Consider the following 16,814-nt stretch of genomic DNA (forward strand, 5'->3'; position numbering starts at 1 on the left):
AGTCAGCAACATTTGGGCAGGGCCTGACAGTCTCTTAGAATGGGACAGAGATAACTCCTAGGTCATGCAGGGCCTGCCTGTACTAACCAGCAGTATAGAAGGAAGCAGAGTCTCGACACAAAACTCAATCCAGAAATTTATGCTGAAGAAATAGAAGAAAATATTGAATACAGTGAAGAAAGACCTTGAACTCAGAGAAGTCTAATAGGGAAAACTAGGAAAGAATGAGTAATTCCTCAAAAAGTCCAAAGTAGAGCCTTAGAAGAAATCAATGTGAGAGAACTCAGAAAAAATGAAATAAAAGATAAAAAATATGTTAAAGGAAATGACAAGAAAGAATTGACAAGTAAAAAGACTGATGAATGGGGAGTAGAAGTGGGAGAGAATAGAAGAAAATGCACATTACTAACATTAAAACATCTGATTTTGAAGATACCAAAGACTATATGAGGACTACTTGAAAATCTCCTTCCATCCCTACTCTCACTTCCACTACTACCACCAAAACTTTTGATACCTTAAGAAATCATAAAAACCACTGAGAGCTATTAAAACTAGAGGACAAAGTGAAAAAATCCATCCACTGAAAAAATTTACGCTCTGAAGACCCTTCCTGAAAACCCAAAATGAAAGTGTCTAATAATGACATATAATTCAAATTCTTAACAAAAATAATGAAAGTAGCCAAATAAAAAGAGTTCTAGAGTTGAGGAGCAGCAATCAAGATCATACAAAATTTAACAGCTGTGTGGATAGAGCACCGGCCCTGGAGCCAGGAGGACCTGAGTTCATATCCAACCTCAGACACTTAATAATTATCTTAACTGTGTTGTGTGACTTTGGGCAAGTCACTTAACCCCATTCCCATTGCCTTGCAAAAAAAACTAAAAAAAATTTGACAGCTGCTACTTCTGAGGATCAGAATGCTTTGAATACAACATTCCCAAAGACAAAAACCTGACACTTATCTCGCTAAGCTGATATTCTTATAGAGGGAAATTGAACTTTAATGAAATGGAGGATTTCCAAATATTCCTGCTGTAAAGGCCAGAAACAAATAGAAACTGAAATGTAAGCACTAGCATAAAGAGAATCACAGAAAGGTAAACACATTTTGACTAATTAGAAAAAGTTTATATCATAACAGAAAATGTCCTTTTAGAACTCTTGTCAGAGATCCTAAAAAAAATTTCAAAAGGCAGAGAAATTGGGTGTGGTTAGGCTTTGTATTGATGGTCTGTGGAGAAAAGGAGGAGAAAGGGAAAGAGACTGAAAAATAATAGGGATTCATAAGATATGAAGGATATTTAAACATGAAAACAAAGAGTGGATATTTGCTGAACTTCACTTAAATCACAGCTAGACAAAGAAAAATGGAACAGAAGAGATGTTGGCATAAAAATACATTAAAATCAGTGAAATAGGAAGAGAAAGGTTAAGAGGAAATATAGGATAGATGACTGATCATAAACAAAAATCTCTAATATCAAATTACAGGGTTAATGTAGAGTTTAAAGGAAAAGAAAGAAGAAAATCTTGTGACTTGGAAAGAATAAGAGGATAGAGGGAAAAGACAATGAAATGGAAACAGACTACTTTGAATACATGTCAGTACTGATAAGTAAACCTTTTAAAAGAGGGTGTGAAGGGGCAAAGAAATGAAGAAATCAGAATGGAGGTTAAGCACATAACAGTCATCACTGGACATAAGTAGGATGAACTCATTCAAAACAATAGGATAGCAGAGTGGGTTAGAAAGCAGAATTCAAAATTTTTCAAGAAACACACTTAAAAGTTAAGATATAATTAAAATTAGACCCTCAATGTACACCTTTTACAGCTAGGCAAAATTAACCAAGAGATAAACCAGAAAGAAGTTAGGATCCCAGATAGAATTTTTAGAAAAATTAGAGATAATAGACTTTTAAAAAAATTATTTTTTGCATTTTTACAAGACAGCGGTGTTAAGAGTCAAGGTCACACAGCTAGGTGTAATTATTAAGTGTCTGAGGTCACATTTGAACTCAGGTTCTCCCAACTCCAGTGCCATTGCTCTATCCATTGCACCACCTAGCTCCCCCGAGATAATACACCTTTGGTGGTAATTGATGCTTGTCCTTCATTTCTCGAACATCATGGCATCAGGGAGGTGATGCCTTGACATGCACATGAATTGAATTTGAGTGAGAAGGATACTTGTGCTAAGTCAAAGCTTCATTTTCTCCTTGAGAGCCATCTGGGTCCAGAGTCCAGATAAGAATGAATCAGTACAACTGGAGATGGTCTTTGGATGCAAGACTATCAGGTATAATTTGTCCAGGGTCACACAGCTAGAAAATGACTGAGGTTAGATTTGAACTCAGATCCTCCTGACTTCCAGACAAGTGCTTTACCCACTGCATCATCTAGCTACCCCCAAAAAAATTATTAAAATTATAAATTATTGTAATTAGGAACTCATTTATAAATTATTGGCAAAAATAGAAAAAGAACCCTTCCAAAGTATAATAAAGTTATGATTTTGATACCCAAAGCAAGGAAAGGGAAAACTAAAGTGCACTGTGAAAAACCACTGATGCAAAAATATGTCTTAAAGAATTGTGGGGGGAAAAAAAGAATTGTGGGATTTATTTCCCCCCTCAATTGAGAGGAAGAAAAGGAAAAGATAGCACTAGAGATGACAAGATAACACTGCACTCCCCGCCAAAAAATCAGTAAAGAGATTCATTTAAGTATTTTTTTAAAATTCACAGAGGAAACTGGTTGTGGGGGGGGGGTCACCAAACAGGACAGTTCTAAAAGTTACATCTCGATTCTAAAATAAAAGAAAAAGTGGTTTCTATTTTTATCTACAGTCTTTTTGTTTTCAATTTTTTATTTAGAAATGCTTATTTTTTCTGATATTTAAGTTCATAATAAAAAAAATTCAGGTATATTTAAAGTTGAAAAAGGTTTTCTAAATGTTACTCAAATAAGTTGAAATTTAGGAAACTGAAAAGGTGACTAAGTTATTTCTTGAGAGAAGCCACCCAACTCTTCATGACCCTATGTACCAAAGCACACCAGACCCTCCTGTCCTCCTCTATCTCTTGAAATCTGTCCAGCTTCGTGTTCATTGTTACCTATCCATCTCATTCTCTGCCATCCTCTTTTCCTTTTGCCTTCACTCTTTCCCAGTAGTAGGGTTCTTTTCTAGTGATTCCTGTCTTATTATATGACTAAAATATTTTAACCTTCATGAAGTATTTGTGTCCAGTAAATAACCTATATTAATTTCTTTTAACTGATTTGACCTCCTTGCTTTTCAAGGAACTTTCAAAAGACTTCTCCAGCACCACAGATTCTAAAATTTTGACTCTGTTTCTCAGCTTTCCTTATAGTCCTCTCTCACATAGTCATTCATTGCTATTGGAAAAACCATAGCTTTGATTATACAGACTTTCTGGCAAGATGTCTTTGCTGTTTAGTATGCTGTCCAGATTTGCCATAGTTTTACTTCCAGGGAGCAAGCATCTTTTATTTTAATGGCTGTAGTCGCCATCTGCAGTGATTTTTGAGCCCAAGAATATAAAATCTGATACAGCTTTCATTTCTTCTCTCCCTTTGTGCCAGGAAGGGATGGAATCAGTTGCCAAAATCTTAATTTGTTTTCTGTTAAGCTTCAAATCAGCTTTTACCCTCATCAAGAGGCTTCTTAATTCATTTTCACTTTCTGCCATCAGAATGATACTTTTCCCAGCAACCTTATTTCCAGCTTTTGATTCATCCAGTCAGGCATTTCTCATGATATACTCAGCATATAAATTAAATAAGGTGATGACAATCCTTTTTTTTTTTAGGTTGTTTGTTTGTTTGTTTGCAAGGCAATGGGGTTAAGTGGCTTGCCCAAGGCCACACAGCTAGGTAATTATTAAGTCTCTGAGGCAGGATTTGAACTAAAACTCATAGTTTTATTAAGCTATGCAAGCCCCAACCTCATGACAAAGCTTTAATCTAGGATGGGTATTATACCAAAAAGGTAAAATATTTAAGAAGCATATCAGAAAGTATAAACCACTGTAAAATCAAGTAAAATAAAAGAATTATTTGACTTGATTATTTTTTCTTTAGTTTATTTTTAGGTATAAAAGATTTTGAGCAAAAAATAAAGACATTAATTATTATCTCTTCTATGAAAAGGTCACCCAGAACCTTTAGAAAGATCACACAGAATTTCTCACTACCTTCTGATCCTGAAATACATAAAGAGGGTTCCAGAATGATTTGATGTTCTATAGATTAAAACAGTCCTGCTACATTTTTGGATTTCATTCTGCTTCCATTTTTGCTAATTTTTTCTCATCTAACTCATTTTATATAGACAGTTAAGGTAAAGGTTCCTCCAGAGAAAAGCAATTCACTGCTTAATCACTTTCCAGAGTTACTTCTTTGATGAGTTATTCATAAGAATTATTTGAATTCCTCTTTTTTGGATTTTAGCTGTTCTACTAGTTAGATGCTTTCTTTTTATTTTCATATAACTAATGTTAAATGTTCTTTAAAGTATATAAGACTTTGATTTATTTAAAAATGTAATATTGAATTATGCTTTTTGTAACCCATATAGGTCCTGCTCAGGTTCCAATGATGTCCCCAAATGGTTCAGTGCCTCCTATTTATGTGCCTCCTGGATATGCTCCACAGGTATGGATATTGCATTTCTACACACACACACACACACACACACACACCCTTTTGCTTTAACTTTGGACTTTTGAAATGGGGTAGGTCACTTACTATCACTGAACCTCATTTTGGACTGCTTGACCTCTAAAGTTCCTTCCTACTCTGAACTGATTGCTTTATAATTTTTGACAATATATAGTTGAGCTCTGGATCCCAATCATTCATTTAATAAGTATTACTTTAATAAAAACTGTTAACCTTTGTTCCCAGTTGTTATAAATGCATCAATTCTGAAATTTGCTTTTCATGCTAGATGATTTTTTACTTTTATTTAACATGTTGTAGGAAAGACTAAATATTCTTAAAATGTTGATTCATTGAATATGGATATATGATTTTTAAAATGTTATGAATTTTTCCTAAATTAGTCTATTTTGTTATGAAAAAGCTAAATGTGGTTATCAAGAATGATCATATTTTGCTCATTCTGATCAGAAGGAACTCTGAAATCTTAAGGAACACAGTGCTATTTTTTTTGACTCCTTGTAATAATTGATAGACAACTGATTTGTTCTCTTTTCCTACTAATAAGTTTTTTTAAGTATTTGTTTTAAAGTAACATAGCATTTCTACAGTAAGACAAGCACATTGAATTGGAAAGATATATGATTTTTAGAGTACGTTATCTAGCTTAATATGAAAGGGGGAAGAAATATAGAGGATAATAATTTGGAGGCAAAGTAAGTTTAAATTTTGAGGGATTGTCTTATTCTTTTTTTCTAAGATAAAGGGGGAATTTGGGGGGGGGGGTTACAAGGCAGTGGGATTAAGGGTCTTGCCCAAGATCTCACAACTAGGAAATTGTTAAGTGTCTGAGGTTGGATTTGAACTCAGGTCCTCCTGACTCCAGGGCCAGTGCTCTATCTATTGCACCACCTAGCTGCCCCCTGATAAAAGGGATTTGAATATTCCTATTGGTAATAAGAGACTGAAAGGTTGAAAATTGGTGAGAGTAGGAATGATTTAAAGAAACAAACCTCTAGTTTTTATTGGAAGAAATTAAGGCCATCTATAGTCATACGAAGAATACTTCAGCTGTGTGGCCTTGGGCAAGCCACTTGACCCCATTTGCCTTGCATAAACCTAAAAAAAAAAAATACTCCAGATCACTGTAGATTAGAAAAATAAAAATTAAAACAACTCTGAGACACCATCACACCTATCAAATTGACAAATATGACAGAAAAGGAAATGAAAAATGTTGAAGAATATGTGAAAAAATTGGGATACTAAAGCACTATTGGTGGAGCTGTGAACTAATCCAGCCATTCTGGAGAGCAATTTGGAACTTTTTCCTAAAGTCAGTCAAATTGTGTATACTGGTTGATCCAGCAATATCCTTAACTATTCTAGAGAGATAAATAAAAGGGGTAAGAGGAGGGGGAGGGAAGGACCTGCTTGTACAAAAATAATTATCACAGCTCTTTTTGTATTGACAAAGAATTGAAAATTGAGGGGATGCCCATCAATTAAGTAATGATTGAACAAGCCAGTTAGGGCCATTATTGTGATGGTGTGTTATTGTAATATAAGAATTGACAAACAAGATACTCTCAGAAAAATCTGGAGACTTATATGAACTAATGCTAAGAAAATAAGGATTTTAAAAGGTATTGTACACAGTAACAAGCAACATTTTCTTTTTTTGAGTTTTTGTTTTTAATTTTTCTGAACAGTATTTTTTTCTAATTACTTGTAAAAAATTGAAGACTATTAAAATTTGTCTTCACATGTAATTAGAAAAAAATAAAATACTGTTTTAAAAATTGAAAATTAAAAACTTAAAGTGCAGTGGATAGAAAACTGGGCTCTGGAATCAGGAATACCTGAGTTCAAATATGACCTTGATAATTACCTAGGTGTGTGACACTTAACCCCATTGCTTTGCCAAAAAAAAAAAAGACAAAAAGAAAGAAAAGAGAAGAAAAACTCAAAAGCACAAAAAAAAAAAAAGTACAAAACAGCCTCTAGTGGTAACTGGGTAACTGGAAAAAACAGAATTAAGGGGACCAGTAGGATTGTGGTTAACTAAAAGAAAGACCAACTCATTATCTAAACCTGGAACACAACTGAAAATGATTGAGATCCTACATTGCAACCATATATCCCCTTTTTCCACACTCACATGATAATAATTTTGACCCTTATCATCTCTAGCCTGGACTATTACAGCAACTTTTTTTTTTTTTTTTTTTTGGTTTTTGCAAGACAGTGGGGGTACCGTGACTTGCCCAAGTGTCTGAGGTCAAATTTGAACTCAGATCCTCCTGACTCCAGGGCTAGAGCTCTATTAATTGTGCCACCTAGCTGCCCCCCAACAGCAACTTCTTAATAGCCTCCCTGCTTCCAGTCTTTTTCTTCCCAATCAGTCCTCCAGAGTACCAGTGGGATGCTTCTCAAAAAATTCATTTCCCTGTTGTCTCTAGGATCAAATACATCTCTTTTATCTTTTCAGACTTAATGGCTACCACTCCCTATCATGTTATAGCTAAATAGACTTATTAACTATTGCCTTTCTTTTTGTTTTTGAATCTGTCCTCTTGCCTAACAAACATTTCTTACTCACTTATACCTTTTAAAATCTTTATTTTCTTTCAAGAAAATAAACTCAAGAACAACTTTCTACATCAAGTCATTCCTGAACCCTCAGCTTTTCCCACCCTAAATTACCATATCTTTGTTTACTTCAATGTTTGCAAATTGTTACTCCCTATAGAAAGTAAGTTCTTTCAAGGCAGCAGCTATTTAATTTTTATCTTTATATCTTTATATCCCTAGGCATATGATAGGTATTTTTTTTTTAGGTTTTTGCAAGGCAAATGGGATTAAGTGGCTTGCCCAAGGCCACACAGCTAGGTAATTATTAAGTGTCTGAGACTGAATTTGAACCCAGGTACTCCTGACTCCAGGGCCAGTGCTTTATCCACTAATAGGTACTTAATAACCACTTATTGACTAATTGTTTTATCTCCTTTGGGTACTGATCTTAAAAGGAATTTTGAAAGTAAAAGGTTTTACTTAAAGGCAGGATGATAATTGAGCAAAATTGTAAAATTCTGGGTCCAGCTTTGGGATAATATAAATTTGAGCATTTGAAAGGGGAAAAAAGTTTTATTTGAAGCCATTTTTTTTTTGTCACAGTCATTTGTGGAACTTCAACCATCTCTACAAGAACAAAAAAAGTTGGTAAAAGTGTTATACCTCTTTTGCGGAAAGAAGCATATTTGTTGTATTAGCTATTCCCAGGGGACCTTGATTGTTTTTATTATTTTCCAATTACTCAGAGTTTTATCTTTCTTATAGTTATCTTTTCATTTAGTATATTGTCTTTTTTATTTAGTCTTAATTCCTAGAAATATTCCTGTCTTTCTCTGATGTCTTCATATTCATCATTTTCTGCTGTGCTGCATGTACCACAGCATGTACCAGGACCTGGAACGTAGAAAGCACTTAATGAATAACTGGCCACTGCCTTCTCTTTATATTAATAGTCTGTAGTTTTATAGTCATTCCTTTATGAAGGAGCACCTGTATGGTTTATATTTCTTTGCCAGTGGTAGGTACTACTATGAATATTTTGATGTATATGTAATAGGTTATAAAATTTGTCAATGTGTGTTATACTCTTATCTTCTGTCTTGTCTAGCTGACCAAACTGAAATTCCTATGAAAATCACCTTAGTGGACTTTGCCTGTAAATACCACTTTACTCTCTGTACTCAAATATCATTTTCTTGCGTGCACACTATGCAGTTTGAAATGATCTCACTTATTAGCAAGAAACAACTTTCAGTTTATATTTCACATAAGACAGCTGAATTCAATATGTGATTTTGTGGTTATATTCCTAATAATACAATGCATGCCAAAAGTCTCCAGGAAGTTCATGCTTCCTAAAAAATTCACCCCTTAATTTAGATTCAAGATAACACTATACATGGAAAGTAAGTTCACAATTATTATTGGCCAAGAAACTTCCAGGAGAAAATTCTGAAGAAAACATAATTAACCAAAAATGGCAGCTTTAAAAATATATATACCTAGTGTGCTTTTCCCGTATTCTAATTCTTTTAAAAATTCACATTAAGAAGCATATGTAGGTTTGAGTTGGCCATAGCACATAGCTACAACACAAATGTTTTGATCATCATGTTAAGTTGACTTAAAAGAATAGATTGTTCCTGCCAGAGGGGTGATGAGCTGATGCCTTAGGGGCATTTGTTTTGATGGGTTATGTGTGCATATTATGAGGGCTTTATTTTCTGTTGTAATTCATTTGTAAGTAAGGAGATATTAGGAGAGACATATTATAATATAAATGAATTTAGGTTTGTTTATTTTTTTAAATGCCAAATATTTTTTTTTAAATCACTATCACATACCTTGCCTTGTTCCCTTAAAAAATGTTTTCACATTGTCTAGGATAGATTCCATATGGCTTCATTTAAATGGAGCTGCTCTTAAGATGCAAAAAGTACAGCAGAACTATTTCTCATATACCTTTTAAGGAGTAAAAGGTAAAGGTAACTCAGATGGATGAAGAAGAGCCATGGAAGTTCTTCTCATTCAAATTGAGCAAAGAGTAAACCATTGAAACTTCTCATAATTGACTTGGGAAGGTAATTTTGAACACTGAGGGAGTGAAGATGATCCTTCCAGAACTTTGGCTATAGGAAGACTAAACAAAAGAGTATTTGAGTAAATGAGAGATTTTAAAAAAGGCAAAATCAGATGAAGAAGTAGAATGTAGAAGTCTTGAATTTGTTCCACATTGCAGTAGGAAACTGCTCAAATGTCAATTTAAGGGACTGGCAAAAAAAATAGAAATGGTTTTGACTGTTCCAAGTTTTGCAGTTCAAACATATAGTGTTTAGAAGAAAAATTTGCAAGGAAGAGTTAGTAGTTCTAGAGAATTGACTCACATGTGGTCTTTGCAGTTATAGGAATTGCATGTAAACAAATACTGCTGATTTGTAGGTAGTAGAGTGCTCTATCCACTGTGCCACCTAGTTGCCCCTTAGTAGTTCATTTTTAGAGGTCATATATCTGTCCAGTTTCAACTTTCTGAAACAAGTCCAAAGAAAGCAAAATAAAAAAGTTAACTTAATGTGATATTTTATACCCAGAGCTTTTGGAGAGAAAAAGTAGATAAACATGTTGATTATTTATTCTTGCAGATGCAGAAAAGAAATTTATTATCAAGGAATCTAAATTTGAAAATTAGAGGGCTCATTTGTAGAATCATAAACCATCAGAATTAGGAAGAATCTTAGAAATCTTGTGATCCTCGTTTTCATTTTATACTTGGAAGAACTGAGTTAACTTAGAGAGGTGAGATGACTTGCCCAGAGTTTCATTTTTAGTTAATGACACTGTCAGGGCAAGGTCTTCTAAATTCTAGTCCTATCCTCTTACTGTGTACCACAGTTTTATTTATTCAGGGACTTTGCAAAGCTTAGTCACCTAGGATTGATAGCTAAATGAGTTCCTTGTGCAAGAGTCCTATCCATTACCTTAGATAGTTTGCTCATTTTTTCTCCTCATTGTAATTATATGTATTTATGTCAAAATTTTGATCTCAAAACCATCTTTTTCCTTTGTGAACTGATTTTTTTAACCTATAGATTCTTAGGTCATTAGATGCTTTTTATCCTTTTAATAATTTTGTGATTTAAAAAATCATCTTTTTCTAAGCCTTTGGCACATGTCTGACCCAGTTTCACAGAGATACAGTGGTTTCCTCTTACCTCTAACATTAAAAAAAAATTACCATTTAAAATTCTTTTTAGTTTGGTTCCAACCTGTCTATCCAGTCTCTTCTCACATTCTACCTTTATTCAAACTGTCCTACTTCCTATTCTTCACCGATGATGTTCCATGTCTTGCCTGTCACAACTGAGATTCTCTGTCATCTCACTACTGCCTCCTACAACCCCTAATTTCCTTTAAAGGTCTTCCTAGGAATTATCTCCTGAGTGAAGTCCTTTTGATTCCCTCTTCTCAGTCCAACCTTTGTTTTCTCTAAAAATTTCTTAATATGTTAATGTTTACATCCTGTAAATATAGAAATTCCCATACAGTGGGACTGCCTCACTTTTGTCCTTGTTTTTTTAGCCCCTCTTATAGTGCCTTGCCATTAATTACTATTTGTTGATGGATGTCTCATGAAATCATTGCATGGTGCTGGTATTTAGCAAATGATATTGTTGACAGTATGATGGAAATTTTTCTTTAATCTTTAGCTCTTCAGAAGTTCTCATTTTCTACCAAACCACACTTTAAAAAACACCATTCAATCTTGAGGATTAAATTTTAACCTAATGCTCATCCCTTTTCTTTTCCTGGGACTTAACAGGTTATTGAAGACAATGGTGTTCGAAGGGTTGTTGTGGTTCCCCAGGCACCTGAGTTTCACCCTGGTGGTCATACAGTGATACACAGGCCTCCCCATCCTCCTCTTCCTGGCTTCATTCCTCTTCCAGCCATGATGCCTCCTCCACCTCGTCATATGTACTCACCAGTTTCAGGAACTGGAGATATAGCAACACAGTATATACCACAATATCATCCTTCACAGGTATATGGAGATCTAGGTAAGTATATATTTGAAAGTTAAGCTCCTTTAAAAAAAGAAAATTCTCTCATTGATGAATACCCATGCCATTTCTTTCTTATCTTCAACTGGAAATCATTGTAACTACAACAATTCATTACTAAGTGTATATTGAATATGATATATAAAGCATTTTGTAATTGTGAAAGTGCTGTTATCTATCTTAATTATTTTCACTATTTCTAGCACCATGAGGATGCTGACAACTTTCCATTCAAGGAGGTATAAAGATGTGATTAAGATAGATAAAGGATGAAAGTTATGATGTATATTTGAATTCCAAGGATCTGGGTTCAAATTCCATTTTTGCCATTGTCCATGTCACCTTGGGCTCACTGTTCTGCATGTAGAATTAGAGGGATAGCCTTGAAGACTGCTAGACTGTTCATTTTTAATTCATAAAAAAGAAGTAAAAGTCCTTTATGATGAAATACCCAATTCTAATTCAACAAAGCATTTAGGCAATGGGCAAGCAAGGAAGAAATTGACCTTAAGGAGTTTATATGCTTCCAAGTTACATTTATATTGTTATACTACAGTGCTATTTAGAAAGATAAGTAATCTTCAGCCCCCCCCTTTTTTCCTTGTGATTGAACAAAATAACTGTTACCCAGACTTGAACTTTCCGAATCATTTGTTTCTTTTCTCTTTCTCATCTTCTACAACCAATCATATGTGAATTCTGTTGATTTTATTTCTAAAATAGCTCTTTGAATTCCTTTTTATCATTATAGTTGTAGTGATATGGTTTTTATTCACATGTCTTTTAGGTATATGGTAAAATTTAGTGACTTATTTTTTATGCTTTCATAAGCATTTTTAATGTGTTTTAAATTTTTTTATTTCTTGTTTCAAGATTCACTCTCTACACATGGTAGATCTAACTTTAGAGATGAAAGATCTAGTAAAACTTATGAGCGTTTACAGAAGAAATTAAAAGATCGACAGGGATCACAAAAAGATAAATTGAGTAGCCCACCATCATCACCTCAGAAATGTCCTTCTCCTACAAATGAACATAATGGACTTATAAAAGGGCATAATGTGGGTGGCTTAAGCACAGGACCAGCAAAGAATAAAGCAGGAAAAGGGAAAGTTGTCTCACAAATGGATACAGAAAGAGAAGGTAATTAAAATATTTTATTTTTCTTTTGCTATATGATCTTTTTTCTCCCTTTATCACATTTCGTTTAACCTGTTAACTTTTCTCATACTAAAAAAAACTCCTAATAATGTGCTTATTTCTATAGTGGCAAAGTGAATTGGCAAATTAGAAGCCCAGTACTTCACAACTTTGAAAATGCATAGTTTTATCTTATTTGACCATGGTATGAGTAGAAAAACTCCATATGATCTCCCTCAAATGGCCTAATTGCCTGTCCAGAAGAAATTTCCAAGTGGGGAAAAAAAAGATATTTTCTAAGTCAAAAAACTTTTATATCGATCTTCATTAATTTCAACTCTTATCTTTATCCTGATTATTCTTTGTTCTGCCCATAAGTCTTCTGACTACTCCCTTATCTTTATTTTCATTCCTTACTTTATACTTGATATATTCTACTTTTCTTCCAACTTTACAAAATCTGCTTTCCCTTCCTCCTTCTGATTTTCCCCCCCTTAAATTCTTTTTCTTGTGTGACCTTTCCCAGCCAAGTAGTAAGAAAGTAATGGTTTTCTTTTCTACCCTGTAGTTCTTATTCTTTTTCAGGAAATTATAAGCACTGATCCCTGTGTATTACTGAATATTGTATAAGTAAAGAATAAATTAAAGCTTTCTATTTGTATAGAAAGGATTTTGACTCCTTTATTTTAGTTAGCTGTTTATAAGCTTCTTGGTCTTGAATTATTTCATGATTTGTTGTATAAACTCTTGTTTTAAATATTCTTCCTCCTAATAACTTTTTGATATTTGTTGTAGTTTTTTTTTTAAACATTTACTAGTTACTTGCAAAATGCAAGAAACTATGTTTGGCACAGGAGATTGAAGTAAGACAAACTTCCATACATTTTGTTTTTTAAGAATAACTGATACTGGGGCGGCTAGGTGGTGCCATGGATGGAGCACCAGCCCTGGAGTCAGGAGTACCTGGGTTCAAATCCGGCCTCAGACACTTAATAATTACCTAGCTGTGTGGCCTTGGGCAAGCCACTTAACCCCATTTACCTTGCAAAATCCTAAAACAAAACAAAAAAAAACGGATACTACCTTTATGGACTCCCTCATTCCTTCAGTGCAACAATCAGGGTCAATTTAGGGCTGTCTGCAATGGAGAATATTATTTGTATCCAGAGAAAGAACTGTGGCATTTGAACAAAGACCAAGGACTATTTTATTACCTTGAATTTAGGTGGGGAAATTACTGATATCTTATTGTCTGATCTTGCTATCTCTTATACTTTATGTTTCTTCCTTAAGGATATGATTTCTCTCTCATCACACTCAATTTGGATCAATGTATACCATGGAAACAATGTAAAGACTGATAAATTGTCTTCTGTGGGGGGGAGGGAAGTAAGATTAGGGGAAAAATTGTAAAACTCAAAATAAATAAAATCTTTAATTAAAAAAAAATAACTGATAACTTACATGGAATGCCAGACTAAATTAACATCTCCAAAATCATAAGAGTAAATGATTTAAGGTTGTGTTTTGTCTACATAATCTCAAAAATCCATCACAGAAATTATCCATAAAGTTGAACAGAACATAATATATAAGAACTTCTCCAACTCCTGAGCTGCCTATGGAATAAAATATATCCTCTATAACATCTTTTTAAGAAATCCTCCACAATTTACAAACTGCATGTTATTAATTGTAATTAAAATAAAATGTAACCTAGACCCCGGTCTTATCCTTAACCCAGTGTGTATTTTTCTTTTTTTTTATTAATTTTTGACATTCTTTCCTTTTTAAATTCTGAGTTCCAAATTCTCCTCCTTTATCCCACCCTTTCTCCTACCCTCCGAGAAGGTAAGCAATATGATATTCATTCTGTGTGTGAAATCATGGGAAACTTATTTCCATATTATCCATATTTCAAGACAAGAAAAACAAAGTGAGAAAATTACACTTCATTTTGCCCCCAGAGTTCATCACTTCTCTCTTTAAAGGTGAATAGCATTTTTTTATCATGCATTCTTTGGAGTTGTCTTGGATCATTGTATTATTGATCAGAGAAGCCTAGTCTTTTGCAGTTGATCATCATTTCAACATTGCTGTTAATGTGCACAATGATTTCCTGGTTCTTCTCACTTCGTTTTGCATCAGTTCAAACGTGCTGCTATGTTTTTCTGAGTCTACCCCTCCTCATCATTTCTTTTAGCACAGTAATATTCTGTCTCGATCATATAGTACAGCTTGTTTGGCAATTTCCCAGTTGATAAATATGAATTTCTATAAATATTTTTGTTCATTTTGGTCCTTTTCCTATTTCTTTTGGATACACATAGTTTGTTTTCAATTGTAAATTGGAACTATGTTAGTTTTACCTTCTGTAGCCCCCAAAAGATTGTCATGAGGTCATAGAGGCACATAATTCTGTTGGACCATGATATTTTAGAAATAAAAACTGGGGCCCTTTTTATAAATCTTTTAAAAACTTGTTTTAAGTGCTAGTTCAAGACAATAGCAATAAAGAGCATTAATGTTTTCTAATATAAATCATTATGTAATAAAGCTTTTTCTCAACTCATTTCATCTTTGAATAAGATAAGAGAAATAAAAATAATCTTGAAGAGAATTATTAAAATACAGCTCCTCTTTCCCACCTCCTCTAGTCCTATGTCATAGTTTAAATTCAATTTTATCTTTTTCCATCATGAAATTCCTTTCCTCTTACATGAGCATTCTGTGACTTTAAACCCTCATAATTTTTTTCCTTCATCAGTTCATCCTTACTAGTTTTGTAGTCTTCTGTAAACCTGTATGAGTCACTTGAGTGATCCACTGCTTCAGTTTCCATTATCAGTGGGGGCTCTTAATTCTAGTGAAGTGAAATTGCACTTATCTTTTTAGAAAGACGGTTAAAGCTCTTCAAGGCCACAGAATTTGAAGGCAAGGCCTTCCTGACTTTGAGTAAGCACATCATCTTACCTCCAAGCCAGAAGTAACTTGAAATCAAGTCCTGCCTGGGACATCTATCTGCTGTGTAACCCCCTGGACAACTCACAAGAGCTCTTAACAGCTCTCTGAGATTCCCAGGCTTCAGAGAAGGTGCCAGCCTGCAGTGGTAGAGAGAGAACTTGCTGTACTGATGCATAAATCCAGTCACCAGCCTCTGATTAAAATATGTCATGCAACAACCCCCCTACTAGTCTTTCATTAAGTTAGACTTGATTTTAAAAATACAGTCTTTTTTTTAGGCCATGAAATGTATGTAACATTTCACTTTTCTAATTTTGATTGCCAACATTTTCACTTTTTATTTTTGAGAAATAATATGTTTTGGTCATTAAAAAATGACTTTAAAGTTTTAATTTTTATTTACTGCTTCAAAAATGGCATCGGAAGAGATATTTAAGCCAAAGCAAAAGAACACTGGCCAGCAAGCTGCTAAGTGGAAATTTAAGAGAAATAATTTGAAATTATAAACTTTAGGCATTAGTTGCAATATTAAAATGTCACATTTGTATTTGTGCCATTTCTTTACAATATTTTATTTGCTTTTTTAAAGAAAAGGATGAAGAAACAAAAGCGCTTGAAGCCCTTCTTTCTAACATTTCCAAACCAGTGGTGAGTACCTGAGATACATTGTTCATTTTTGAAGATTTTGCCTTTCTGTACATAAAAACTGGTAATAACTGTTATATACATAATATGTATAGGTTTCTGTTCAGATGTTTTAGAATTAATTCTAGACTAAAATGGAAACATTATAATTATATATTTACATATCTTAATAAGCATTTATTAAGCACCTAATACATGTCAGACACTGTCAAGCACTGAAGATACAAAGAAGGACAAAAGAGAGTCCCCGTCCTTGAGGGAGGGGCTCACAGTAGTAAGAGAGACCACTAAAGTAAATAAATGCATCCAAACAAGCTCTAGACTCTAGTGGTATCATTTTCAGGATCAAATATGAATAGTCTGACTGACTCAAAATTCTTTGTAAATTAGTCTCCCTCAGAAAGATAAATTAGGGAAAGTTTCTGAAGAAAGACATTAACCATAGGGAGGAGTGGGAAAGGCCTTTTGGGTAAGCAAGAATTTTATCTTGGAACTTGAACAAAGTCTCATGGGGTAATGATGAAGGGAGAGCATTCTAGGCATGGAGCATCTTGTTTGAGCATTCAGGAAGCTGACATCACTGAATCAAAGAGGACTAGAGTTGGAATTAGAAGAATTTGATAGAGAAGGAATAAAGTAGAGAATGGGAACTTGTTTATTAAAAGCTTTGAATGGCAGATTATTTCATATTTAATCCTAGAAATTATATGATAGAAGACCACTGGAGTTTATTGAGGAGGGAGA

At 33.9% G+C, this 16,814-nt stretch overlaps 1 protein-coding gene across 4 annotated transcripts in view; it reads left to right on the top strand.

Moving 5' to 3' along the window:
• The window catches only part of FNDC3A (fibronectin type III domain containing 3A), a 127,330-nt gene that overhangs the window by 51,812 nt on the left and 58,704 nt on the right, over positions 1-16,814 (top strand). For all 4 annotated transcript variants that reach the window (XM_074217130.1, XM_074217131.1, XM_074217132.1 and 1 more), the window contains 4 exons: positions 4,607-4,683; positions 11,081-11,318; positions 12,195-12,464; positions 16,015-16,073. In XM_074217130.1, the coding sequence (XP_074073231.1) occupies positions 4,607-4,683; positions 11,081-11,318; positions 12,195-12,464; positions 16,015-16,073 (644 nt within the window). The remainder of the gene's footprint in view (positions 1-4,606; positions 4,684-11,080; positions 11,319-12,194; positions 12,465-16,014; positions 16,074-16,814) is intronic.

The sequence above is a fragment of the Macrotis lagotis genome, chromosome 1, assembly GCF_037893015.1.
Source record: "Macrotis lagotis isolate mMagLag1 chromosome 1, bilby.v1.9.chrom.fasta, whole genome shotgun sequence".
In the NCBI taxonomy this organism is placed as follows: domain Eukaryota; kingdom Metazoa; phylum Chordata; class Mammalia; order Peramelemorphia; family Peramelidae; genus Macrotis; species Macrotis lagotis.